Source organism: Periplaneta americana, chromosome 9 (assembly GCF_040183065.1).
Source record: "Periplaneta americana isolate PAMFEO1 chromosome 9, P.americana_PAMFEO1_priV1, whole genome shotgun sequence".
In the NCBI taxonomy this organism is placed as follows: domain Eukaryota; kingdom Metazoa; phylum Arthropoda; class Insecta; order Blattodea; family Blattidae; genus Periplaneta; species Periplaneta americana.
In genome coordinates, this window is record NC_091125.1 from 124,913,397 (window position 1) to 124,940,641 (window position 27,245).

Consider the following 27,245-nt stretch of genomic DNA (forward strand, 5'->3'; position numbering starts at 1 on the left):
ACTATGCTGACTATTTGTAGTTCTTTGCGGATATCTTCGTTCCTTTTCCTGTCCAAAAGAGTATATCCTGCTACATATCGAAGAAATCTCATTTCTGCTGCTTCCACTCTTCTTACCATGCTTTCATTAAGGGTCCAGCATTCCGGGCCATACATCAATACAGGTAAAGCTAAAACGTTATAGAACTTGGGTAAAGTTTCTCTTCTGGCTTTCAGCGTATTCCGAATCTCACCGGTCCGTTGTAGCGAAATAAGGAACAAAACTGGTGGAAGGATCGATGGCTGTCATGGCGACTGTACAAGTTGTTGTCTGTGCTACGCTAGCAAAATTTTGCGAAATTTTCGTACTCCCATCTCGTTCAAAGAAAAGATAGCATAAACAATTTATTTCTTGAACCGGTAGTAATAACGGGTCCGTTAATATGTTCGCTCATAAGCCATTAACATATCGTTTTTACGTTGTGCTCATTACAAACAATACAGCAGAACTAAAGCAGAACACACCGCCATGACACAACAGTGCACGATGTTATTCGTCTGCTAATTCCCGCCCTATATAAGAACCAATCAGATTCACTTATGGCGGCTGGTGGAGACTGCCACCACCTCTGCAAGTTGATGGCACCGGTGCGACACCGGTGGAGCATCTATGACGTCATCGGTGGAATTCGGAACACCGTGATGCCATCGGATTGCTCAGCGGTGAGATTCGGAATACGCTCTTTCCTTCCTAGTGTTCTCTTAATTGTACCACAAATATGTTGGAACAGATTTAATTTTCTGTTAATATCCTTTGTCCTATAATTTCCTAGGAAGACCCCTAAAGAGTTAAAATCAGTTACCTGTTCTATTAAAAGATTATTCACTATTATTTTGTCTCTTACTATATTCTTCCCATGGGACGCCATTACTTTGGTTTTACTTGGCGATATCTGTAGGTTATATTCAGCAGCAACTCTTTCTAATTGAAAAATGGCTCTCTGCAAGCTGTCCTCGTCAGTTGCTATCACTGCCTGATCATCTGCAAAGAGGAGTGTATGTAATTTGATATTATCAACTCGAAAATTTTCTGATAAAATATATATTGCCATTTCCTTATGACATCGTCAATATAAAGGTTAAACAGAGCGGGTGCTAAAGGGCATCCTTGTCTCACACCTTGATTATCTCTATATTGGTAGTTGACTGTTTCCATTTTTTTATTTTTATCATTGTTCCAGCGTACAGGCTTTGAATTGCTCTTATTATGTGACTTGGAAAGCCTCGAAGGTTCATTATATCCCATATTATATTTCTTTTCACTTTATCAAAGGCTTTAACACAGGCATGTCAAAACCCTGCACATTGTGCACTTGTCTCTGTGCGATGTGCAGTTCCTATTCCCCTACCTGGAGGGAGTGAATCGGCTTGGAGGAGAACGCGACAGGGCTGTACATTACCTGCAGTAGCAGAACAGCTTTGGTTTCAGTAACACAGATCAGTACGGGTGTGCTCATTGAGCTGTGATTGTGAATGCGTTATGAAAAATAAAGTGAGGAGTCCACAGATATAACGAAGAAGAGAAATCATGAATCATATAACATAACTGTTATGATGTTTTCCTCAGCCAACAGTAATTATTTTAAAATGAAAGGCTTTCATCAAACCATGTGGACCTATGAGTGATGTGAGAATTTAAATCAGATTAGTAAAGTTCTCAAAATATGATATTCGCATGTTATTTCTTAATTAGTACTCTCACGACAAGACAAACATGACAATGATGTTGTTTTGGAGTCTGTACTAACACAGCCATCAAAGGTTAAACGACTTACAACTTTTATTTGATAAGCTGATAAGTGATGAGAATATTGAGTGAAGAATACATATTAGGGTCTTCAGGTTGTAAGGGAAGGAAGAAAGCAACTATTTGTAAGGCGGAAAAATTTTCTGGAAAAATAATACATAATGGCGAATTTTCCATCTCACGTTACTATAGGCCTATTATCTTAATATACTTACGTTAATAAATCTTTAAAACTGACATAAAGAAAATGTCCTCGCTTCACAGCTTGTGAAGTACTCTTTTAACTCAATTCAGTAACACTCCCAACTTGCTGATACTTGTTCTCAACGTTTTCCTAATAAACTATATATAAATTTAAACTCAAGCTTAATTTATCCAATTTAATAATAATAATGTGACTTTATATTAATATATAACAAGGAAATGATTCCAGTGTAAAAGCCTCACAATGTCCTATTGCATGTAACCGGGAGTAAAATATTTTCTTTAACATTTGTGCACCAATGGTCCCAATAATGCTTGAGGAACAATGAAAGAGTATTACTTTGAAATAATCAGTACCTACTACGTAAAATGAAATACTGTGTTCGTTTTTTGTTGTTTCAAAATTACTGCAATATTTATATTATCTTGAAATACGGTATGCAAATCATGTAAATAAATGCTTCTTTACAAACGACTGCTTTGTGAATTGTAACTGAGTAAGTTTATTGTTTCTTGTGTTATAATTATTGTCAAATATAGACACTGACAATAATTGTGTTTTTTTTTTCCTTCTGTTAAGTATGTTTATAATGTCCAAATGTCAATTTAATTGAACACTAGAAGCGCAGAATAGATTCTTGTACATCCCTCCCGCTAAGAACTAGTAAGAGCAACACGTGAATGACGAAATCTGCACAGACCGGCGTTCCGCGCACATACACTGCACTTTCAGTGTCTGATTTCTGACATACCTCCTTTAACATAATCTATATTTATTGTCAGAAAAAAAGAATGGGTAAAATAATGAGGAATAAAATGATGATTGCAGAGAGACGGAAGGAAAGATGAAGGAGACAGAAGATGTGAAATAAGCTGAGAAAGATTGTACCGTACTTCTTGTGTCAAAATCCCTCTCTAATCTTCGTGTTCGGAGAACGATCCTGAAATCATTGGAGAGTGCACCGATACAGAACATTACGACTACTACTGGTACTTGGTTTGGAAGTGCTCTTCGGTGACTAAACTTGTATTTTTAGTTTTGGGGTTTATAAAAGTGCAAAACACCGGGGCAGTGTGATTGCCGGTACGCATCTTCACTCAGTTTCCGGACAAACATTGTAGAATGCTGGATCAATATGAACTCGCCTGCAGCGCGATGATCTCACATATTGCGTAATCCAAACTCATGAATCCGTGAATAGTGTATCAGGAGGGGAAGGACTGGCTTCACCCTGACGAGCTTCGTTGTGCTTGATCAGCTGTGTGACCCGTGGGAATTCTGGAGCAGTTCCACAACAACTCCATCGACGCACAATATGGGTGTGGGTGCAGGATTTTTTTAAAGGTTACAATCACTGTATCCAAAACCTACGCTGTTCTCAAATGAAAGCAGAACACATATTCTTGTTAATAGTAATATATGAATTGCGTATTTAATTTTCTTTTTTAACTAAAAAGCGATGAAAAGGTACAGGGACATCATTTTATTTTTAATAACATTTTTAATATTAACCTGGCTATACCTTTAGAGAACCGGAAACACTATTTGCTACCCCCTTCCACGACTGTAGTTTGATGATCCTGGCGTAAAACACAAAGAAATCACTTTACTAGGTATAGGAGGGAATAAAAGTAGTTCATCCATTTACGTAAACTAGGAAATATCGCGATTTTGAGTTCGATAATTTTCATTAGGTTTTTGTTTAATCAAAATGCAGTACTGTATTAACAATAAGTGCTTTTACTCACGAACTGAGTTATTTATTAGGACGTATTCATTATACAGTTTATATTATAGGCCTACAGTCTACAGCACATTAGCGTACAATATAGAGAATGAAGTTAAATTGGAAAATAATCATAATATGGATATTAAACACATTTTTGAAAATGGTGGCCGTTCATTTCGATACAGGCTTCATTTCTTTTATGCATATTATCGCACTATAGACTATTGCATCTAATTACAATTTCCAGTTTCGTCCTTCGCACTAGTAACTCATGTTGAAATAATTCTGTACATGCTCTATAAAGGAGTACCTTACGTACTGTAAATTCAATCTTCACTTTTGCCCTACCTGCACAGATAAAATTACTCAGACATGCTATATACTGTCCGTCCAAGTGGTTATGCCGCAGGATCGTAGAAATGGGGGAAATCACGTGACAGTTCATTACTTAACAAGGCCCTTTTATTTAAGTTATTTTAAACAGCTGTATAATATTACGTAAACGTCCAATTCCTAACAGAAAATTAATGTTTTCAGAAAAGAGCTAAGACAGCCCAGCTGTTACAGGGGGCGAGCAGAAGCAGGTGGGGGAAATCGGGATGCGACGTAGGCAAACGGACAATATCTGTGCGAAAATACGATTCAATATTGAAAGATCTTTCGTCACTGGAAAACGCGAACATATTTCTGGAACGTACTATACTCACTAACTCAGTACTGCTTACTATACTGCTTACTATACTGCTTACTATATGCGGCCTTGTTTCTGTGAGGAACTTCATTAAGTAGAAGGGGTGGGACTGAAGTACATTCAAAAACTCAGGTACAATAAAAATTGAAGTAAAAATAAAATTATGTCCCTGTATATGTTGTATTGGAGTTACAGGGCAGAGTAACTTTAAATCAGCATTTTCCAGAGTTACACGAGCCATGTTAAGGGTTCCGCGTAAATTTCAATTGTTAACATTTACAAGATTATAGCAAAATTGAAAAATAATGGAAAACTTCATTTGTTGCAAAAAGTTGGATGAAACCAGTCCACAACAAGTGTGCAACTTGTTATAATCTTATAGAAATCTGAATTTCAGGTATAGCTCCCTGTAAAGCTGACTTGAATCATTTCAAGGGAAAAATTGTCCTTTGGCCGGTTATCGAATCCGGGACATTTGGCTGAGCGCGTCAACGCTCTACCGACGAACTGCCCAGGAACTACACCAGACTCCGTCTCAATGTTCCCCTCATGTCCACATACTTCACTCAATTGGATTGACAGAAGGCTGGAGCCCAGCATTGCACACTTACTGTGTTACTTAAATTTGTGGTTTTCTGTTATCGAAAGAGTAAAGGCTGATTCACAATAAACCGGGAACGGAAACGGCAACGAGAACGAGAACGGAAATGTTGTTAAAATAAATGTATTTAAAGGTGAGAATTCACTATTAACTATTGTGAACGCTCACATTTAAATACAATTATTTTAACATTAATTCCGTTCTCGTTATCGTTTCCGTTCCAGATTTATTGTGAACCAACCTTAACGCGTATTATGCAAATCCGGCTTTTCAGGTTTAGTTCCTTGTAAAGCTGACTTGAATAATTTGTTTCGATAACAGAAAACCACAAATTTAAGTCACACATTAAGTCTACACTCAATGCTGGGCTCTGGCGTTCTGTCAACCCACTTGAGGTATGTGGATATAAGAGGAAAATTGATCCGAGGTCCGGTATAGTTTCTGGGTAGCACAGTCGATAGAACGTTGACGCGCTAAGCCAAAGGTTTATTTTATTTTATTGGGTTATTTTACGACGCTGTATCAACATCTAGGTTATTTAGAGTCTGAATGAAATGAAGGTGATAATGCCGGTGAAATGAGTCCGGTGTCCAGCACCGAAAGTTACCCAGCATTTGCTCGTATTGGGTTGAGGGAAAACCCCGGAAAAAACCTCAACCCCGACCGGGATTCGAACCCGGGCCACCTGGTTTCGCGGCCAGACGCGCTGACCGTTACTCCACAGGTGTGGACTCAGGCAAAGGTCCCGGGCTCAATACCCGGCCCTGGAGCAATTTTTCCCTTGAAATTATTCAAGTTAGCTTAACAGGGAGCTATAGGCTATCTGAAAAGGAAGATTTGTATAACGCCCTTTCATGTTTGATGAATTAATTACAACAATAACAAGAATAAAGGCGAAGACGATGGCATTGATAATTGCAACAAAGGCAACGGTAAAAGCGAGGACGATGACAAACTTAAAGGCGACGACGATAAGAACGATAAAGAGGAGGAAGCTTACAACAATAAAAGCAAGGAGGCTGACAACGAGATAAGACGCCAACGATGAATGCGATAAAGAAAACGATCCAAACGAAATCGATGACAGTGATAATGGCGAGGACTATGACGAACAAAGGCGACGACGATGATAACGATCAAGGTTATGACGATTTCAATGATAAATAAGAAGACGATAATAAAAATAAATACAAAGATGGCAATGATAGAGGCGACGAAGATGACAACGATAAAGACAAGGTCGATGACAACCATAAAGAAGAGATGATGGCAACGAACTTAAAACATGATACCGATACATCATTATTTTATTTTAATCTGTTTCTCAACTCGATGTCTAATAAGAATTATTAAAATTATTAAACAAAAGAAAAAAACATAAAATTAAGAAAACTAGACTTACGGATATAATAAAAGTATTCTCCTCTTGATAAAATTGTCCTTAGATAAGTGTTTAGGTCTGAACTCTTCAACAAAATGTAACTGCAGCTTCAAATCCACTTTATTTATTACAGAAAAAAAATAATTAAAATGTCTTCGTAAACCTATTGATTTTCCATCTCAAAAATTGTTTTTAGACTTTAATGTTCTTAAAACAAGACAAATTGATTATATTGTATTAATAAAATTCATACATAAAAATCGAAATAATTTTGAATTGTATTCTCATAGTTATGAAAAAAAAAAAAAAAAAAAGGGTATGAAATCTTTAAGATTGTTTGAACCAAACTGCAACACTGCTACAGTATTTAATCATAGTAGTAATTTAGGTCCAAGAAAATATCCTAATCTTGTCAATTCTAATAGTTATAGTATTAAATTAAAAAAAATTATGTATAGATTTTATAAAAATAGAAAAATTATATATTTAAATTTGTATATTCTTATTGCGTAGTAGACATAAGACAAAACTGTATTATACACTTCTTAATTTGAATTCAGGAATCCGCCCCTGAGCACGAATCTATTCTTTCAGGAGCGAGCTAAAGTTTTTGTTATATTATATTTCTTGTTACAAATATTAGCTAAATAAATAAATAAAAATAAATAAATGCTGTTATTTATTTGCTTTCGGCATAGCTTACCGATGTTTTGGTATAAAGGTAAATAAATGCTACACAACTAAGTAAAGAAGTACGGAAGGATGAGAAGAATTACGGTGGGAAGTAAAGAAATGTTGTGCGTGTCACAGATGCACGAATAAGAATGAATGTGAAGAACTAAGATAAGAATTTAAGAACTGTGCCAGAAAGTGTAGAAGTACAGGAGTAAGTAAGGAACTGCCGAAGAATGGTAAATAAATACTACGAAACCACATCTGCCACCAGTGAGTTGTGAGAGTAAGAGGTACAACTCCACTCACACTCGTAACGTCTTTAAAGCACTCAGTGTAGTAAATTTGTATTCTCTCAATACGCACCCCATCTGCTCTCTTGAACAATGACTTCATAGCAGTTCTGTTACGTTAAATTGTATATTTAGGCCTATATCATATTGGGAAGAAACATTTAGATAACTATTCGTGTGTCTGTTGTGAAGTTAACAAGTCAAACAGTGCTATATGTGTGTCTAGTAAATTGGAATTTAACCTTGAAAACTTATCTCAATTGAACTCTTCGAACACACTATATATAAGGGACACGTGACACACGCTTTGTAAGCTTGACGTTGTCACAGGCAGATATGCTAATGGGACACTATAATCTGAGAGGAAGGAGCTTGAAATTACGTTTTCTGTTGCATCATACACTCATGAGCTGCAAAGGCACTGAACCCGAATAAACGGAACATGAATAAGCTAAATTCTTTAAGTTCTGGAAGTCTAGCAATCAAGAGACATTATAATACTTCATTCAGCATTCATTTATCTCAAATTAATGCTTTAAATGCAGATAACGTGGGCTGCAACGAGCACAAAGAATGCATCGAAATAAATGCTTCTAGTCCGTAAAGCTACTGGAGAAATAAGTGGTTTGTTGCACATGGATAATGGAAGTGACAATTGTGTACTCGATCTAATTTTTTCAATTACAGAAGGTATTTCAGAGATGGACTGACAGCAATAGTCGAATAAAAATTAAATAATGTTGACTAAAACCCTAGATCATATGAAGGGTACACGGGAAAAACGATCAAAGTCCATCAAAAATCGAAATAGAGTTAATAATGCCATCTTATAGTGGAAAGGAAGTACTATCATGTGGTCTAGCTAGTAATAAGAAATAATCGTTCTTGACATTCCACTACGTCAATTTCTATTATATACACACATAACAAAGTATTAAGTGCTTGAACTTTAAAATTCGTTTTTCTCGAAACTTTCTAAAATGGACCTTGATCGTTATTCCCGTATACCCTCCATATATGTAACAGATAACTCATCGCTATGTTAAAATCGGCAGAACTTTGAAGAGAACAACCGCCAGGATCGCCACCCGTCCGCCGTAAACGAACACGAGATGGAAGTACAGTAGCTAATGCAATTCAAATGGGAATTATGACAACTCTTTATGTAACAACTAGACGGCAGCGTAGTAAACCTGACAAAAGTTGTTAACCTCAAAGCCTATAAGGCCGTCCTATCTGGGTATATATGATCTAGGCTAAAACTAACCCAAGGAGGTGATTACTCTAAAGAGAAGAATATTTTGTGACTTTATTTAATTATGTTAAATTAAGTTTTCCAAGAAAATAGCAACACTATATCGTTCACAACAGACTTGAGTTTGACTTCAAGCGAGAGATAGGCTATAGTATGATTCACTCATTTAGATTTCTTTCGCAATGCTTATTTTTCATCATATGACAAAATTCAATAACCACCACTTAATGGATTCAACAACACCTTCACCTTACCATGTTTCAATAAAATTAATTTCTACTTAAACTTCTATCTTCCTTGATCTACCGGTATCCATACAATTTTGCGCTTGTCTACATAGAATATTATAATTTATGTATGTATGTATGTATGTATGTATGTATGTATGTATGTATGTATGTATGTATGTATGTATGTATGTATGTATGTATGTATGTATGTATGTATGTGCGTACGTATGTACGTATTTGTCTTTAAGCAATATTCTTTCGGTGAGGCGACACTTCTCATTATTAGTACACAGTGCCGTCTCCCCGTTTTACAACACCTCTCGTACAAGTCATTTAGGACATTACTTATTTTTAATTTATTATTGCAATTCTTCCACTAGTCGTTTCTTGTCTATCATCAATTCTTCACAAGTTTACTCCTAACCCATTATTATAGGCCTACCAATAATACTATAACCCCTCTCCTGTATGACACATTTACCCTCGATTTACATCTCTAATTATTTGCACTTTTCACTACTCTTCCACATTGCTACCTTTTAGGTCTTAGTTTTCTTTTCTCACGATTTATTTACCCTTCACACCATTTCCTTAAGTCATACTGTTCTTTTACCTTGTTTTCCCCTCTTCCTTCATCACTGCTCCCTGAACTATCTCCTACTTGCATTACTCTACTTCTCGTTAGCCTCGATTTAGATCTTCGTTCCTTCACCCGCTTCGGAATTGCTCCCATCTGATGTCCACTATTTCCATTCGCTTGGATTAAGGTCTTGTTCTGCTGTGCTTGCTGAATACCAATTAGCGAGACTAGTACCTATATTGATTACTTGAAGAGAATCGAACCAAAATCCACAGATTCCATCACCGGAAATTCTAGAGTTGAGTCACAGAGAATGAATGATTGGTATAGATAGAAAAAAACTCACCTGCAGTAGTAATGATATGGCAACGATGCCTTGCGCCCGATGCAGCGCTTCAGAAAAATTGGAGTAGAGTTGGGAATTGAAGCCGAACACTTGGATCTGTAACAGAAGAATGGCACACATAAGGCTTCCAGCTCTCACCACTATCAAACTAACTGGTTGATCTCGATTTTATACGAGACGAGGAGGAAGAACGGTCTGTTAGCGAGTTCCAACTTCTGAAGAAAGTGAAAATGGATCCCGTAACGCGTCTACAAATATTGGCTTCTTTCAATCTCACATGATCATTACAAAATATAGATATTTCATTATTTTTCTCTAAATCTTTTAATACTCGTATACTTTTGCAATTGTACGCCTATTCAATATTTTCTACAAATATTATTTGCGGCTAAAGATATAGTAGGCTAATTACAAACTCGTATAAAATATTTACATAATAAGATATTTTAGTTAATTTTCCGTCCGACCTTACCGATGTTGTTGGTAGGCCTAGTAAGTGAAACTTACAATACGTGCGGTAAGTAAATACATAATAGTAATATACGTTACAAGAGCGGTATGTTGACGTTTTCATGTTCGAGGAAAAGATTGAAAAAGCGAAACGTAGTTGAGCTTTTTTAATTTCCGAGAACATGAAAACAAACATACCGCTCGTGTATCGTACATTATTTTGTGCGAAGATCGTTTATTACATACCTGAAAGACGAATTTATAATTAGTTGCAATGAAATCTCCATGTTGGTTTCTGTTTAATGACGCTAACTTCGGAACACCAAAATATCTTTCTTCCACATTGTTCCTGTAAAATGTTTTCTGTGTTTACTATACTCCAGCAGGCCGTGATATACGTCTGTCTTTTTTTTTTCCCCCAGTCTATAAATGCGAACTTAAAACAAACGGTAAGGTTATGTAATGATTTATTTTTCATTTTAATATTTTAACAATATTATTTATATAACACATTGCCGTAATAACATCGGCATCTGGAATCTCGTTGATTTTTTCACGGCTTCCTTAATGTTACTTGTATCAGGAATGCAATAAGTTTCGTGGAGCAGTAGACTTTACTTAATTTTTGAAAATATTTAAAAACAATAATTAACATTGCAATTTAGGTGAAATTGCAGTGGTAAGTTTCCAATTTATAATTATTACTATGTTAAACGTCTCTAAAATAATATGTTAAAAGCCTAAAGCAGTAAAATGAATGTCGCGCTTAAGCGGTAAGAAGAGGGAAATTGTTATGTGTGTTAGGTTGGGAATACTGAATGTGGTATTTCACACTTACCGCGTATTGGTTCTGTGCGGAAAACAAGCAAATACGCACGATCTCGCACAAAATCAACTTGTATTCATTTACTTAAAAGTAACGAAATATCAGTGTCGCGCACCACTATGTGCCATGAGGAAATAACTAAATGTCTTATTACATATATACTCTTACTTACTTATTTACTGGCTTTTAAGGAACGCGGAGGTTCATTGCCGCCCTCACATAAGCCCGCCATAGGTCCCTAACCTGAGTAAGATTAATCCACTCTCTATCATCGTATCCCACCTCCCTCAAATCCATTTTAATATTATCCTCCCATCTACGTCTCGGCCCCCAAAGGTCTTTTTCCCTCCGGCCTCCCGACTAACACTCTATATGCATTTCTGGATTCGTCCATACGTGCTACATGCCCTGCCCAACTCTAAGTCTGGATTTAATATTCCTAATTATGTAAGGTGAAGAATATAATGCGTGCAGTTCTGTGTTGTGTAACTTCCTCCATTCTCATGTAACTTCATCCCTCTTAGTCCCCAAATATTTTCCTAAGCACCTTATTCTCAAACACCCTTAACCTATGTTCCTCTCTCAGAGTGAGAGTCCAAGTTTCACAACCATAAAGAACAACCGGTAATATAACTGTTTTATAAATTCTAACTTTCATATTTTTTGACAGCAGACTGGATGATAAAAGCTTCTCAACCGAATAATAACAGGCATTGCCCATATTTATTCTATGTTTAATTTCCTCCCGAGTATCATTTATATTTGTTACTGTTGCTCCCAGGTATTTGAATTTTTCCACCTCTTCAAAGGATAAATTTCCAATTGTTATATTTCCATTTCGTACAATATTCTCATCACGACACATAATCATATACTTTGTCTCTTAGGGATTTACTTCCAAACCTATCTCTTTACATAAATTAATTTGTTGAGTGGAGATTTGTAAGAAAATAGGAATTAATGTAGATAAGACGTAAGCGTGGAAACCATTTTGATGTCTCTATAGTCAGGGAATATCAAACCTGTTTCATCGGGCAACAAGTTTTGCTCCCCGTTTATCAATGTTATATATTTATAAGTTTTATTTATCACAGTGTTAATCTACTAGTCCATTTGAATAAATTAAAACCCAATTCGTATAAGTGACTGAATCAGTCTTGTTCCGATAAGTTAGTGATGGAATACTATTACTATAAGTCCCGACGCTGTTATTTCCGGCGTGACTCCGCCTCTTTGCTTACGTCTTAGAAAGTAAAGGCTCTATAAAGTCTAGGTAGGTAGTATCATTCGCCATTTTTGTTCTTACGTTGCCGAGCTACCATACGAGGAATCTATTTGCAACACCGTTAAACATTATCATGTCGTAACTCCTATGATAATAAATCAAACGCAATGTAATTCAGCAAATAATCGAGCGGCAAATAACGTCTTCGTGTGCTTTCTGCGAACGCCAACTGAAGAGCTAAAATGGCGGGCGATTATATTAAGTATTTATTGAGCATTAAGAAATGAATCAGCGAATCACAAGACGCACACGTTTAAATGTAGCCGACCTGCAACGCGATTGGCTGCCGGAAATTAGAGCGACGGGACTATAAAATAATAATATTATTAAGCCCCGGAATTAAAATTTGCTCTGTTAACACTAGGTACTTTGTAATGTCATGTTTGACCCAAGTGACTCCAATCGTATCTCCGGTCATATCAAAAGGCGGATGGCACATATGAAAGTTATTGTGGTACTGGTTGCAATACTTCATGCGACAGAAGAAATGAGAGAAAGAAAAAGTCTAGTCTCATTCCGCAAGATTCAACAATATGTCCTTGCACTTTGTCAATGTTATGAATGGCTGTTTCCCCCTGAAAGATGGGTTCAACAGAGAAAACTAGCTCTCTTACTCACCCATGGTGGTACTAACGTTCGCTATATTTACTTCAGGGGCTATTCCTTCTTTGTAGCCTACTGTAGGATATGATAAACTTCCCGTAGTTCATTTTTCTTTAGCAGTATTCTGTACATTTCTGCCTTTAAAACGCGTACTATCATTTTTACCAGTTTTTCGCTTCTGTCGCTCCCGCTTCTTCCATGTGGAAACACATTACGCCTCTCCCAGGAACTATAAAATAACCCTCAAAGACTACGAAAACTAAGTTTCCTCATGATCAACGTTTCTTAGTAGACATTTTATACGTTGAAATTACGAACTCAGAGCTGTTGACTTCCAAATAAATAAAACATGGAATTGAAAAATTTTCATTGTAATTTATTTTGTTTATGCTCGACCATGCCGAAATATAGTAATTATACACCTATTCATTAAAGTTCAGGTTTTCGATTATTCTCGGATATGCAATCGAAAGACAACGAGGGAAACGTCACGGAGACTGGAAATACATTACTGTCGCAGAAGGTTATATTCTGTTACTATAATAATTAGCGTTAATTGTAAATAATATTCAAATAAATTCAATTTGTCATCTCGTTTTTCAATTCTAAATCAATTTCCAGGTTATATCAAAATTAGTTCATGTTATTCTCTACCGTACATTACATCAAGGTCAATGACATTATTGTTCCTCGGAAAAAATCAATACTTTCGCGTCTGCGCACATCTCACTCGAGCTATGCACAAGGTCACTTCTGATCTTCAGTCAGATACAAATAAAATGAATACTTCTGAATAATTTCAAGTTAGAAATATGGTCGAGCATAAAAAGTCATATGAAACTTGCCTATAATGGTAATTAAGACGATCGTATGAAAATTATGAAACTCGCTTGCATCTTAATTACTATCATTATAGGCTCGTTGCATAATGTACTATTTTAACACATTGACATTCTTATAATAGATACAGGCCACTAAGTACAGAATGAATCAAACCTAGGACCTGTACTCCTGTCGGTCTTGACATTACTGTCCAGCAAGTAAATAGCGAAGACATTTTCACACGATGTTATGTGTATGATGGATTCAGAATTTACATGCACATAAACAACATATCGCAATCTATTAAACACTGTAGATATATCCTATTTGCTGACGACTTACATTGCATTAAATGACGCAATAAATGAAGTTAACAGTGATATAAACTCAATTATTTCATGGACAAAAAAAGATCAAAACTGAACTTAAAGAAATCATAGGCTATTATAATTGGGCATCGGCGACTGTTCGTAAATTAAGCACATATAACTTATCTCCTATTAAAATAAATGAAAATATCGCATACAGTGATACAGTAAAAATATTAGGAATTTATTTGGATAAAAAATTAAGTTGTAATATGCAAATCGCACACATAATGTGTAAAATAATTTTTATGAAAATTCACACACTAAAAAGAATCCGAAATTTCCATCTGTTGGTCTCAAGAAGAATTTAGAACAGTCGCTCTTAATGCCTCATTTTCTTTACTGTGATAGGCCTACTCTCTTCACTGACCTTAACATGAGACTGACAGAAATACTCGTAGTACAGTGTGTTCATAATGCATGTGTTCGATTTATTTGCAACATCCATAGATCTAACCGTATCCTACCTTCATTCAATACAATTATGCTGTCCTGTATACGCCTCAAAGAGTGAAAAACTGTTCACTCTCTGAACTTACTTTTCAATATTATTCAGAACTCAAACACCAGCTATTTAGTTTCTCATTTTCAAAATTTGTCCTCATATCATGCAACAGAAACTCCTTTACATCATTATATCACATTTTCTATTCCTAAACATCCTTTCCGGCCAGACTGGTAATACCAATGAATTTTTTTTCAGAAATATTTGTTTATTAAGCTTATTAGTGTAAGACATAGATAAGACTAAATTTAAATATTCTAATAGCCATTTGAGAAGATGAACTCTAAAAATCAATATATTCGTTAAACACTGTTGCAAGAGATTATAATATGACCATTTCTGTAGAAAAGCCAAAAGTAATGGCTTATGAAAGTAAATATCCAATAAGAAGTAAAATCTGTATTTAAAACAGAATTCTAGGACATGTGAGCTAATTTAACTATTTAGGGTACCGTCTTTCATATGAAAAGAAAAGGATATGGATATTAAATTAACTAATTTTGTAAAAGCTATCGGCATTATCAATTCAGTTTTCAAACCTAATTTAGTACAGAAACATACAAGATTGAAGATATACAACATTTTAGTACGACCTACTTTAGTCTATCGATCAAAACCGGGACTCTAAAAAAAACAGATGTTCAATATATAACTACAAACGAAATGAGTTTCATATGGAAAACGGCAATACATACTTTGGGATGGAAAACGAAGTACAGAAATTTTTGTAGAATTGATCCTCCATCCTATATTAAATTTTCTTCAAAACTACAGAATTAATTGGAAACAGCATGTCGAGAGAATGCCAATAGGAAGATGGCCAAAGAATACACTAATATATTTACATCAAGCCCTAAGTTTGAGATTAGTATTCTAACTGGACAGTGCTTCTCTGCATTTTAGGTGCCACCAGGAGGTCATCTATTCCGTTAAATACACATTATAACAAGAAATTAAATCCATATATTTAATAGAATCCATCCTTTACAAATCGCAGTTCTGCCCTTGAAAGAAACTAAGTACAGCGTGGACAGAGAGACACATTAATGTTTGACGCATCATTAATAATGGATAGTGCCGTTGTACGATGAATATTACAGATATCACCAATCACAATTTTAATTGTCCTTGTAGCGTACGATCTTAACCTTATCAAAACCATATTCATAAGTGAGACGGTATTATTTCGATTAGTAGGCAATTCTAGTCTTTCATTCATTTCATTCACTAACCACCACACGGTTTATTTGGACAGACGAAATGTTTCCTAGAATTGCCTATCCCCGTATTCTCCGAAAGAATCCCCCTCTCTTTCAAAATAACGTCAAAATGATCTAGATGTATCATTTCGTCTTCTATTCTATAAAGATAACAGAAACTCACTGCCATTTTGTTGGAACTTAACCCTGATAAATTCCTCATGATCATTCTCTCACGAGCGGTTAAATTTTGCCTCGGTAAACTAACACATTTAACTTTGATCGTCATTAATTCAGCGGATACTGAGGTTGAACACGGTGAAATGCGAACTTTACTGCGTTGAAATTCTGATCAAGAATGGTGCAGTCGCCCATTAGTATTACAATCTTTGGAAATAACATACTAGCTAAGTAGTCCACGAAATCTTTTTTATACCATCAACCCACTTTTACCGACCGATGTTCTAGGTGCTGAAAGTTTATTTCTAACTGTAATGATGTTCTCACAAAAATATTATTTCTAAGTATTATGTGTCCCTTATTTTTTTAGTAAATAAGAGTGTCGGAAATAGAAATTATCTAATCTAGATAATGGGGTATCAACCAATACCCAAGTGTACCGGTAGGATTAAACAGCTGGTATGAGTGAGGGTAAGTCGTTTGTGATAAAGACTATAATAATGTGGACGGGCTATGAACGTTTTATATGTACGAGCTTCGCGATAAGTAGACTGCACGGACTTTAGACACTAACCAATGAATCAAGAGCACTCAAGGTCACGTAAAGCTTACTACATTCCAGCAGCAATGTCGTCGTGAAGGGGGAGGAAAATACGTACACTCGTCGCGCATAACTAAATGTTTCAAAAGTGGCGTTATGGTCGGAAGGCAGAATATTGGCAATAAAAAGAAAATATAAATGTGTCGAAAGTAAAGAAGTCTCTAAATTATCAATTAAGCCTACCAGTAGTTGTCCAGGAATTTGTTAGTCTACTCTATACATTATTTTTCTAGTTATGGTAAAATAATTCAATGCAATATTGTTGCATCGATAATTTAAAAATCAGTGGTGTTAAGAGACTGTTCATGCAACAGCAATGCAACTCTGAAGGACATAATAACCAGCTTAAAATTTTACAAATAAGCGAACAGTAAGTTTTGAGAAGATTAACTCCGTATGTAGATTAAATTATTGGGGATCATCAGTGCGGTTTTAGACGTAATAGATCGACTATTGATCAGATTTTTTGTATTCGACAGATATTGGAGATAAAATGGGATTTTAAGGGCACAGTAAGTCAGTTATTCATAGATTTCAAAAAGACATATGACTCAGTTAAGAGAGAAGTTTTATATAACATTCTTATTGAAATTGGTATTCCCAAGAAACTAGTTCGATTAATTAAAATGTGTCTCAGTGAAACTCAGAGTCCGTATAGGCCAGCTTCTGTCTAATGATTTTACAATTCACTTCGGGCTAAAGCAAGGAGATGCACTATCACCTTTAATTTTTAACTTCGCTGTAGAATATGCCATTAGGAAACTTCAGGATAACAGAGAGAGTTTAGAATTGGACGGATTACATCAGCTTGTCTATGCGGATGACGTGAATATGTTAGGAGAAAATCCACAAACGAATAGAGAAAACACGGAAATTTTTCTTGAAGCAAGTAAAGCGATAGGTTTAGAAGTAAACCCTGAAAAGACGAAGTATATGACTATGTCTCGTGACCAGAATATTCTCCGAAATGGAAGAAGTGGAAAAATTCAAATATATTGGAGCAACAGTAACGCATATAAATGACACTCGGGAGAAAATTAAACACAGAATAAATATGAGAAATGCGTGTTATTTTTCGGTTGAGAAGCTTTTGTGACCTAGTCTGCTGTCAAAAAATTTGAAAGTTAGAATTTATAAAACAGTTATATTACCCATTATTCTGTATGGTTGTGAAACTTGGACTCTTACTTTGAGAGAGGCACAGAGATTAAGGGTGTTTCTAACTTCATTCCTCTTAGCCCCAAATATTTTCATTTTACTTACTTACTTACAAATGGCTTGTAAGGAACCCGGAGGTTCATTGTCGCCCTCACATAAGCCCGCCATCGGTCTCTATTCTGTGCAAGATTAATCCACACTCTATCATCATATCCCACCTCCTACAAATCCATTTTAATATTATCCTCCCATCTACGTCTCGGCCTCCCCAAAGGTCTTTTTCCCTCCGGTCTCCCAACTAACACTCTATATGCATTTCTGGATTCACTCATACGTGCTAAATGCCCTGCCCATCTCAAACGTCTGGATTTAATGTTCCTAATTATGTCAGGTGAAGAATACAATGCGTGCAGTTCTGCGTTGTGTAACTTCCTCCATTATCCTGTAAGTTCATCCCTTTTAGCCCCAAATATTTTCATTTTACCAAAATAAATACTCCTATGTTCAGAAAAACTATTTGTATGCGGAAAATGTTAATTTTAAATCACAAGACGTGACGAGAAATCTGAAATATGATACCGAAATATCAAATGAACAAAAGCTTTGTGAATCTAATAGTCCATCTCGATGTAGCGCATCATATTAAACCCAAAATTATTTTCAAGGACACATCCTATAATATGCTTTAGTGACTATTGGGATTTCTGCGTATTGTATATATACTTGAACAATATTAATCTTTCACATATCTCAAGGCTTCAGACATTTTCACAGCAGAATGATTGTTATAGACAATTGCATTGTTTGAAGGGATAATGCATCGTATCAACATTATAGGCCTACATACAGGCCTATATGCTGCACTTAAATTCTGAAGAAGATTGTTTCTCTTCATTGCTGTACTTCCCATGTAAACAGAGTTATTCGAAGTGTTTTTGTTTCGTAGCACAGTGTTCCAGAAGTACTATTCGTTTTATAGATTAAATTTTCATATTACATAATTTCCAGTAAATTGTTTCTTCATTTGTTATTATGGTTACCAGCAAATTTTTTAAGTATTTCATTCGGCTCCTTGTGAGTGGAGGAAATAACTTATGTCATGTTGAAAGCCGTTCATTAAACTGCGTAACTCCACTGCGAACGTTAGTACGTAATGAAACTGCTTCTTTACTGTCCATATTATTGTAATGTAGTGACTAGTCATTACACTCATAGTTTCGGATATACTGTGAGTTGTCATGTGAACAGAGTATAGTATGCTAGTGCATATGCCCGGCTGCACTCAACCTGAAAAGAATGTTTTGGTACGAACTTCCTAAGACTGTTGATAACTGAGTTTTCATCACATGGTAGCGTGTAAAATCTCTAGAGACATTACACGCAATCAATTATTTATTTATTTTAGTTGGTTATTTAACGACGCTGTATCAACTACTAGGTTATTTAGCGTCGATGAGATTGGTGATAGCGAGATGATATTTGGCGAGATGAGGCCGAGGATTCGCCATAGATTACCTTGTATTCACATTACGGTCGGGGAAAACCTCGGAAAAAAACCCAACCAGGTAATCAGCCCAAGCGCGGATCGAACCCGCGCCCGAACGCAACTTCAGACCGGCAGACAGGCGCCTTAACCGACTGAGCCACGCCGGTGGCTTCACGCAATCAATGACCCTCACTCTACCAAAGGCAATTGAGTTCACAACACATACCTGAAAAGTGCAGCGGAAAGTCTTTGGGCTGTAGATTAAGAATTACGTAGAGGTTATAGTGTCTCCTTTTGGGACGTCGTCTGAACCATAGTCGTCATCGTCGTCGTAGTCTTCGTCCTCCTCAGGGTGGGGGAGTTTCTTAGGACTGCACGAAGCGCAGCCTAAGACAGTTGCAACACAGAATAGTATGGCGAACATGTACAGAAGCAAGAACACACGGGTTCTACGGCACATATCGCTGCAATGCACTGATACACCACGTCTGCGTTACTTGGCCGATGTGGACTCAATGAAGCGAGACTCCGTTACTCATATTACTACACACGGCCTGTGCGAGCCAAAGAGAAGCAGAGTATCTCAAGAAAGACACACCACTTTCAAATTTTTGTAACTAAATATGAAAAATGAATACTTAAATTATTAATTTCATACGAATATTGAGTAATTGTCTTATTTCTAGAATACGTTATACAGCAGTGTCTAAGGGGATTTAACATAAGACTACTGTCTTTATAGTCTGTTCAAATCATCTTGTAGATCAACTTTCTTTTGTTGTTTGTCAATTACTTCATATTATAATTCAATACCTTCTGCGGACCTCTGGAAAAAGAAATGAGGAAGAGACTAGTGAAGTGCTTTGTGTGGAGTGTGGCGTTGTATGGGGCAGAAACATGGTTCATTAAGACGAAATGAAGAGAAAGAAATAGAAGCATTTCATCGTTGTTCCTGCAATAACCTCTATGTGACATATTTATCGATTTTCAGATTTTTCTTCTTCTTCTTCTGCCAATACACAGTTTTGGGTTGTTTCCAGTCTGTGAACTACAAATGGAATTGGTCCGTTCAACGTCGGTGAGGTTCGCCTAAATCTGCTCTATTAAATAACTTAAATAGTGATACAGCAAATAATAAAATCTCCTATATGTAATTATATTTCTTCGTTTCGAAAATGTAAGAATTCACACTCTTCTATGTACGGCTACCATACGATGAATAAATGTGTTTTTTTCTTCCTTCTATGTGTTTTTATATTTTGCACATAGGAGTTATTGCAGGAACAACGCCGATTTGAAATGTGGTTATGGAGAAGAATACAACGTATGAAGACAGAATAAAAAATAAATAAATAAAAAAGAGTGGGTGAAGAAAGAATGATGCTGAAACTGATTAGGAAGAGAAAAAGGAATTAGTTGCGTCACTGGCTGAGAAGAAACTGCCTACTGAAAGGGACACTGAAATGAATTGTGAACGGGAGAAGAGTTCGGGACAGAAGAAGATATCAGATGATAGATGACATTAAGATATATGAACATACAGTATGCGGAGAATAAGAGGAAGGCAGAAAATAGGAAAGATTAGAGAATGCTGGGTTTGCAGTGAAAGACTTGCCCATGGGCAGAACACCTATGCAGCCTATGTATGTATGTATGTATGTATGCATGCATGTATGTATGTATAATCCAATATCATCGGCATACAGAAAACATTTAGAGCAGGGATGGAGCACAATATTCCCGCGCGGGCACTGTATACAGCACCCCTTCATTTCTCCTTCCACAAATATTCTACCTGTCTGCGTGTACTGTACGTACAGCAAGCAGATGTTGAACTCGGTACCATAGCGTTCTAATCAGGGGTGTGTAAAGCGGTGGAATATGGTTTAATACATTGTAGATACATTTCCAAGAAACATGAAACAAGACTATTTTGTTGTTACGAATAAAGGTAAAATTCAATACCATAACTCTTCAGTTGAGATTTATAAGGCCTAAAACACTATAATAATAACAGACGGCAACCACCGGCGTGGCTCAGTCGGTTAAGGCGTCTGCCTGCCGGTCTGAAGTTGCGTTCGGGCGCGGGTTCGATCCCCGCTTGGGCTGATTACCTGGTTGGGTTTTTTCCGAGGTTTTCCCCAACCGTAATGTGAATACAAGGTAATCTATGGCGAATCCTCGGCCTCATCTCGCCAAATATCATCTCGCTATCACCAATCTCATCGACGCTAAATAACCTAGTAGTTGATACAGCGTCGCTAAATAACCAACTAAAATAAAAAAAAAAATAACAGACGGCACTTCGATCTTGAACATAAGAAGAATCTTGGCAAGCATAAACTTATAGGTGAGAGTTTAAAATGGGATTTTTAAAATGACATATTAATAAATGTGCGATAAAGCAATGTGTTACTTTAATGTAATTTGTTGTGCAGGTTGAAATAGTCAGAAAGTTTTGAAGAAGCTACAAGAATAATTTATTAATAGAAAGTCCAGAACCCACAAGTACCGCTAGTTGAAAATGCAGTCAGTTCAATTTATCGCATTTCAAACACACAGGCAAGTCAAAGAGAACAATATCTTTTATTAAATGTCAAGTAAAACCGGAAAGGATTTGTATGAATTATTACCTAAAGTCAAGACTCCTAACTTACGTAATTTCGCAGCTAAGATGCTAGCAATCTTTGAATCCACGTAAGTCTACGAACATTATTTTTATAAAATGAGTCTGATGAAAAATATTGCGCGTACATATCTAACAGTTTATCATCTCGTAACTGCTTTACGTTTCTGTAGTAATAGTAATAATTCTAATATAGACATAGCCTACTCGCCCTGACCAAACAGTGTAGGTGATCTAGAGATAACAAGTGATTATTTGTAATGGGCGCTAAGCCATACTTATCATACGAATTCTTATATTACATATTTGAGTTGATTTGAAGTGCTTAATGTTTGGCATGATGCATTAGTTTTATACAGATACGGAATTAAAATTTGGAGCGAGTTTTGATGGGAGTCCACCTGTATGTAGACAGCAATTCTGCACGACTATTCACAAGTAGCATAGGCCTATATACAGGGGCTCTTGTTTACTGCACATGCCCAATGTGTTGTAAGCGAAACAACTAGAGCGCTCCAAATTTCACTTCCGTACCTGGACATCCCTAAGCGGAAGGGAAACCAAGTTCATAAGATAGAAACACGTCCGAAATATTGTGGAAGAGGTCCGTTGTGTATTCTAACCTCTCGTAAATTTCATCGACAATCCTACCTACCACGCTTTTCGATAATCAGTATTTCCTTACAAATTGTTCCTCACGTAGATTTTGATCTCTCTATATTAGGAAAACCATTTATTTAATATATTATCTAAATAGAGAACCTATGCGACAAAATCATGATTTATAGCAGCTATTTCATTTTTAGCCCCGAATTAAACATTTAACTCAACTGAAAGTAGGTGTTAACTTAACCCCAAGCTTAACCCAGTGTTAATAACTTCTGCTGAGTAGCCCTGCGCGGCAGAGTCGGTATAGCGCTGGTCTTCTGTGCCCGAGGTTGCGGGTTCAATCCCGGCACAGGTCGATGGCATTTTAGTATGCTTAAATGCCACAGGCTCATGTCCCTAGATTTAGTGGCATGTAAAATAACTCGTCGTGGGACAAAATTCCGGCACATCGGCGACGCTGATATAACCTCGGCAGTTGCTAGCGTCGTTAAATAAAACATAATTTTAAAATTTAAATTTATGTTGGTGAAACAGAATTTTAATCAAATCTAGAGTTGAAACTGTATAACACGAGATTACATTTTGAAACCCCTGTTGATGAAACCGGCCTTAAAAAGGTTTTTTTTTTAGGAAAACGTATTTATTATTATTATTATTATTATTATTATTATTATTATTATTATTATTATTATTATTATTTGTCTTTCTTGTGTTAAATTTTATATTACCTTGTTAATATGTTTCAGCCTGCTATTGGTCATCATCAGAACTGGTTGTTGCTGGTCTTGGCGCCTTTTGTTTTGTTTCCTGTGGGGGTGTGTTTGTGTAGTGTAATGTGAGTCAAAGAATGTGTGTTTTCTGAAATTGAGTTGTGTGTTGAGAATTTCATTTGTCTGTGTTTTTGTGTGTCTGTATATTTCGTATTGTTCTAGTGTGTTTAGTTTCTGGCTTTTTGGTTGATTTTTATTTTAATAGGTAATTTCACGACGCTTTATCAACATCTCAGGTTATTTAACGTCTGAATGAAATGAAGGTGATAATGCCGGTGAAATGAGTCCGTGGTCCAGCACCAAAAATTACCCAGCATTTGCTCGTATTGGGTTGAGGGAAAACCCAGGAAAAAACCTCAAGCAGGTAACCTGCCCCGACCGGGAATCGAACCCAGGCCACCTGGTTTCGCGGCCAGACGCGCTAACCGCTACTTCACAAGTGTGGACTTTTTGGTTGAATGTGTAGAATTTCCATGTCTGTGTTGATATCTATGTATGTGTGGTTAGCATTTGTGACGTGTTCTGAATATGTGAAAGTGTTTTGTAATTTTCTTATGGCTGTGATGTTTCTTTCTTTTTTCTTTTTTTGTAGAATTACCCACATGTGAAGTAACTGTGAATGCTTGTGGCTGTACTTAATTGAAAAAAAAAAAAAAAAAACATACTGTTGCCTGTTTGTAAGATACGATGTTATTAACTTTAGGTATGAAAAAAATAATCAAACTACAAAGTTTATTAAATTTTAATGTCACAGACGCTAAGTAATTTCACACATGATGCAAGGTTGTTAAATGATTATAATACTTATATCTGTACTAACAATAAATCTGTAGCCAAAATGTTTCTGGTAATTTTCGATTATTCAAAAATAATTGGTTCTAACATATATAATTAACCACCCTGAAACCGAAAATCGCTGTTTTGAATTTTTTTTATGTCTGTCTGTCTGTCTGTCTGTCTGTATGTTTGTTACCTTTTCACGCGATAATGGCTGAACGGATTTCGATGAAAATTGGAATATAAATTAAGTTCGTTGTAACTTAGATTTTAGGCTATATGGCATTAAAAATACATTATTTAAAAGAGGGGTTATAAGGGGGTCTGAATTAAATAAATCGAAATATCTCGCTTATTATTGATTTTTATGAAAAATGTTACATAACAAAAGTTTCTTTAAAAATAATTTGCGATACGTTTTATTCCTTGAACAATTTTGATAGGACTGATATTTAATGAGATAAATGAGTTTCAAAATTAAAATAACTGCCATCTAAGGCCGTGCAATTCATTAAAAAACAAATGACTTCGTCTATAAGGGGCCTTGGACAGCAACAATCGAAAGCTATGAAAGATAGCCTACAGAGAATGTTTCTGTGTTTGTATGAAGTAATATCGGAAGCTAAATTAACCGATTTGTGTAATTAATTATTACTTCACCACTGGAAAGTGTAGTTTCTCTAGATGGACATAATGCTATAATGTTATTACAGTAACTTCTGATATAGTATAATATAATATAATATAATATAATATAATATAATATGATATAATATAATATGATATAATATAATATAATATAATATAATATAATATAATATAATATAATATAATATAATATAATATAATATAATATAATATAATATAATATAATATAATATAATTTAAGTTATTTGAAGGGTTCAGTACCATAGTGGGCCAAGCGCCATTTATTGAATACGTAGAAAACAAGGGTTAAATTTAAGTTATCACCATAATTCAATGGAAACCTATAACAAGTAGAATAAAATATACACATGAAATCTAAATGATGTGAATCTTCATTAAACTATGGTTGCATGTAATAAAAATTAAGAAACATGTTAAAGGAATTGTCATTGCACCAAATGAGTGTCTCTAGACCAAAATGATCGTATTTTAATTATTTGGATGCAATTTAAATTAAGTAACATATTAAACGATTTATCCTTCTATCAAACACGAATGTTCCCTGGATCAAATGTCCTATTTTAATTATGTAATTACTTTATATTTATTTCTAACGGGTGCAGCGGAGCGCAGGGTACGGCTAGTAGGCTATAATATTATATGTAATTTTTACAATATTGTTTGCGCTTACGTGTAAGTTGCAAAAAATAATCCATTGTTTAAGAAAAACAGTACAAAATACTGAAAGTCACTTAAACCACTGTTTCACAAAGCGATATAGGAACTTGAAGCTTATGAACTTGTATGTAAGGACAACGCTTTATGTCTGAGTCGTAACAAACAGGAATATCTGATATTGAGTTGTGTGCATATAGAAAGAACGCTGATTTATGGATGTGCATGATCGACTCCTGGCTATCGATCTCCTGAGACATTTCCATTTTCATGCAGATTCTTATGTATTACGTTTTTCATACACAAAATATAGTAACACGAAAATAAGGTAAACATTCATATACCTCTGGCATAAAAAAGAAAAATATTTTCTTTATACTATATACCTTCCTTTTGCCTCCATATCCCAATAATAAAACAGTCCGATCTGATTCAGTCTGTTCGGAAAACATGCTTAAAAATTTATGGGGAAGCTGGGAAACAAGATGGCGATTACAATGACAATGACTATATCGAATAAAATATGGTGTTACAGGAAGTTAATTGGCGATTCATTGCTGAAGGAAATGTGGTTCGATTCCCATGATATTGCATGAGATTTTCTTGGTAAGCGTGCGATAAAATTTTATATTAATGTCGTTACTCTCATACGAGTTTATGAATGAGGAGTGTTGTTATCATCAGTTTACGCTAGAGAGAAACATCATCACTTTCTTCTGGAAATCTATCAATGTCAACCTTCTAAAATTTTGCAATAGAAATTTTTATTTCTTTACTATCGTGAAATGATTTAGCTTTGTACAATTGCATGTTTTCTTTCTAAAAGTAAAATATTAATAACTGAGAAATATTTTATATGCTACTACAATTTTTATATCCTCGGTGGAAGTAGTTCAGTAGCCCGAAGACACGGATAAAATACACCCATGCCAGCAGAGTAATTATGACCACAATCAATTACAGAAAGAGTTGTAATTTAATTTATATAAAAGGTGTTATAAGATATATTTAATCGTTGAGAAATGTTTGAATGTGAATCAAAATGTTTAATTATTAAACAACAGTATTTTCTATCATGTAGATATCAGCTCTCCTAAGTAAATTTTCTAACGTCAGAAAAATTCTAAGCTCTAGGGATTAAAATCAGAACCATAATTATCATCTTCTTGATCATGAATAAATCTTTTCATCAAAGCTATAGACCTCATCGATCGCACAATAAGTGCCTCAGTTGGCTGCAATCTCTCTTATTGTTCGATGATATGGATTTGAATAGTCTATAAACGTCTTTAATCTGTAAGATAATTTCATGATTGTCAATATTGTGTACAGATTCTAAGTTAAGTTGTTAAGTTTTTCACATTCCTGTACATTATAACATGATTAGAACAATAAATATCAATAATTGTCTCTCTAAATCATTCCAACTATGTACTGTGGGTTCCTATCTCCACGGCTTGACGCGTTCTCAGGTTGCGGATAGAAGAGACGGCCTCCAGATATGGAGGGTAGCTGCGAGTACAGTGGAAGCTCTTAAGTTGGACAGAAAACAAATTCGACATCCTATAGTTCGACTGCTTACGTAGGAGAATTAGACACGAGTGGAAGAGAAGGTCTCATGGCCTTAACTCTGCCAGGCAAACTACTGCTACTGCTACTACTACTACTACTACTACTACTACTACTACTACTACTACTACTACATGGGCAATAAGAAATGGGTTTGCCATTTGAATGGGAATTGGTTCTGTGCCTTGTAGTGATACTTTTGTTGAAGGAAAACAGAATACTTTATTGATTAGGACATCCATATTGATCACTGATTTTAAATTAATGAATTCTTCTTATTCTATTTGAGAACTGAGCCGTTAGTGAGACGGAACTGTCGA

At 35.6% G+C, this 27,245-nt stretch overlaps 1 protein-coding gene across 1 annotated transcript in view; it reads right to left on the reverse strand.

The window, feature by feature from the left end:
- The window catches only part of CARPB (Carbonic anhydrase-related protein B), a 757,151-nt gene that overhangs the window by 204,409 nt on the left and 525,497 nt on the right, over positions 1–27,245 (reverse strand). The window contains exon 5 of the mRNA XM_069834212.1: positions 9,769–9,864. Coding sequence (XP_069690313.1) covers positions 9,769–9,864 — 96 coding nt within the window. The remainder of the gene's footprint in view (positions 1–9,768; positions 9,865–27,245) is intronic.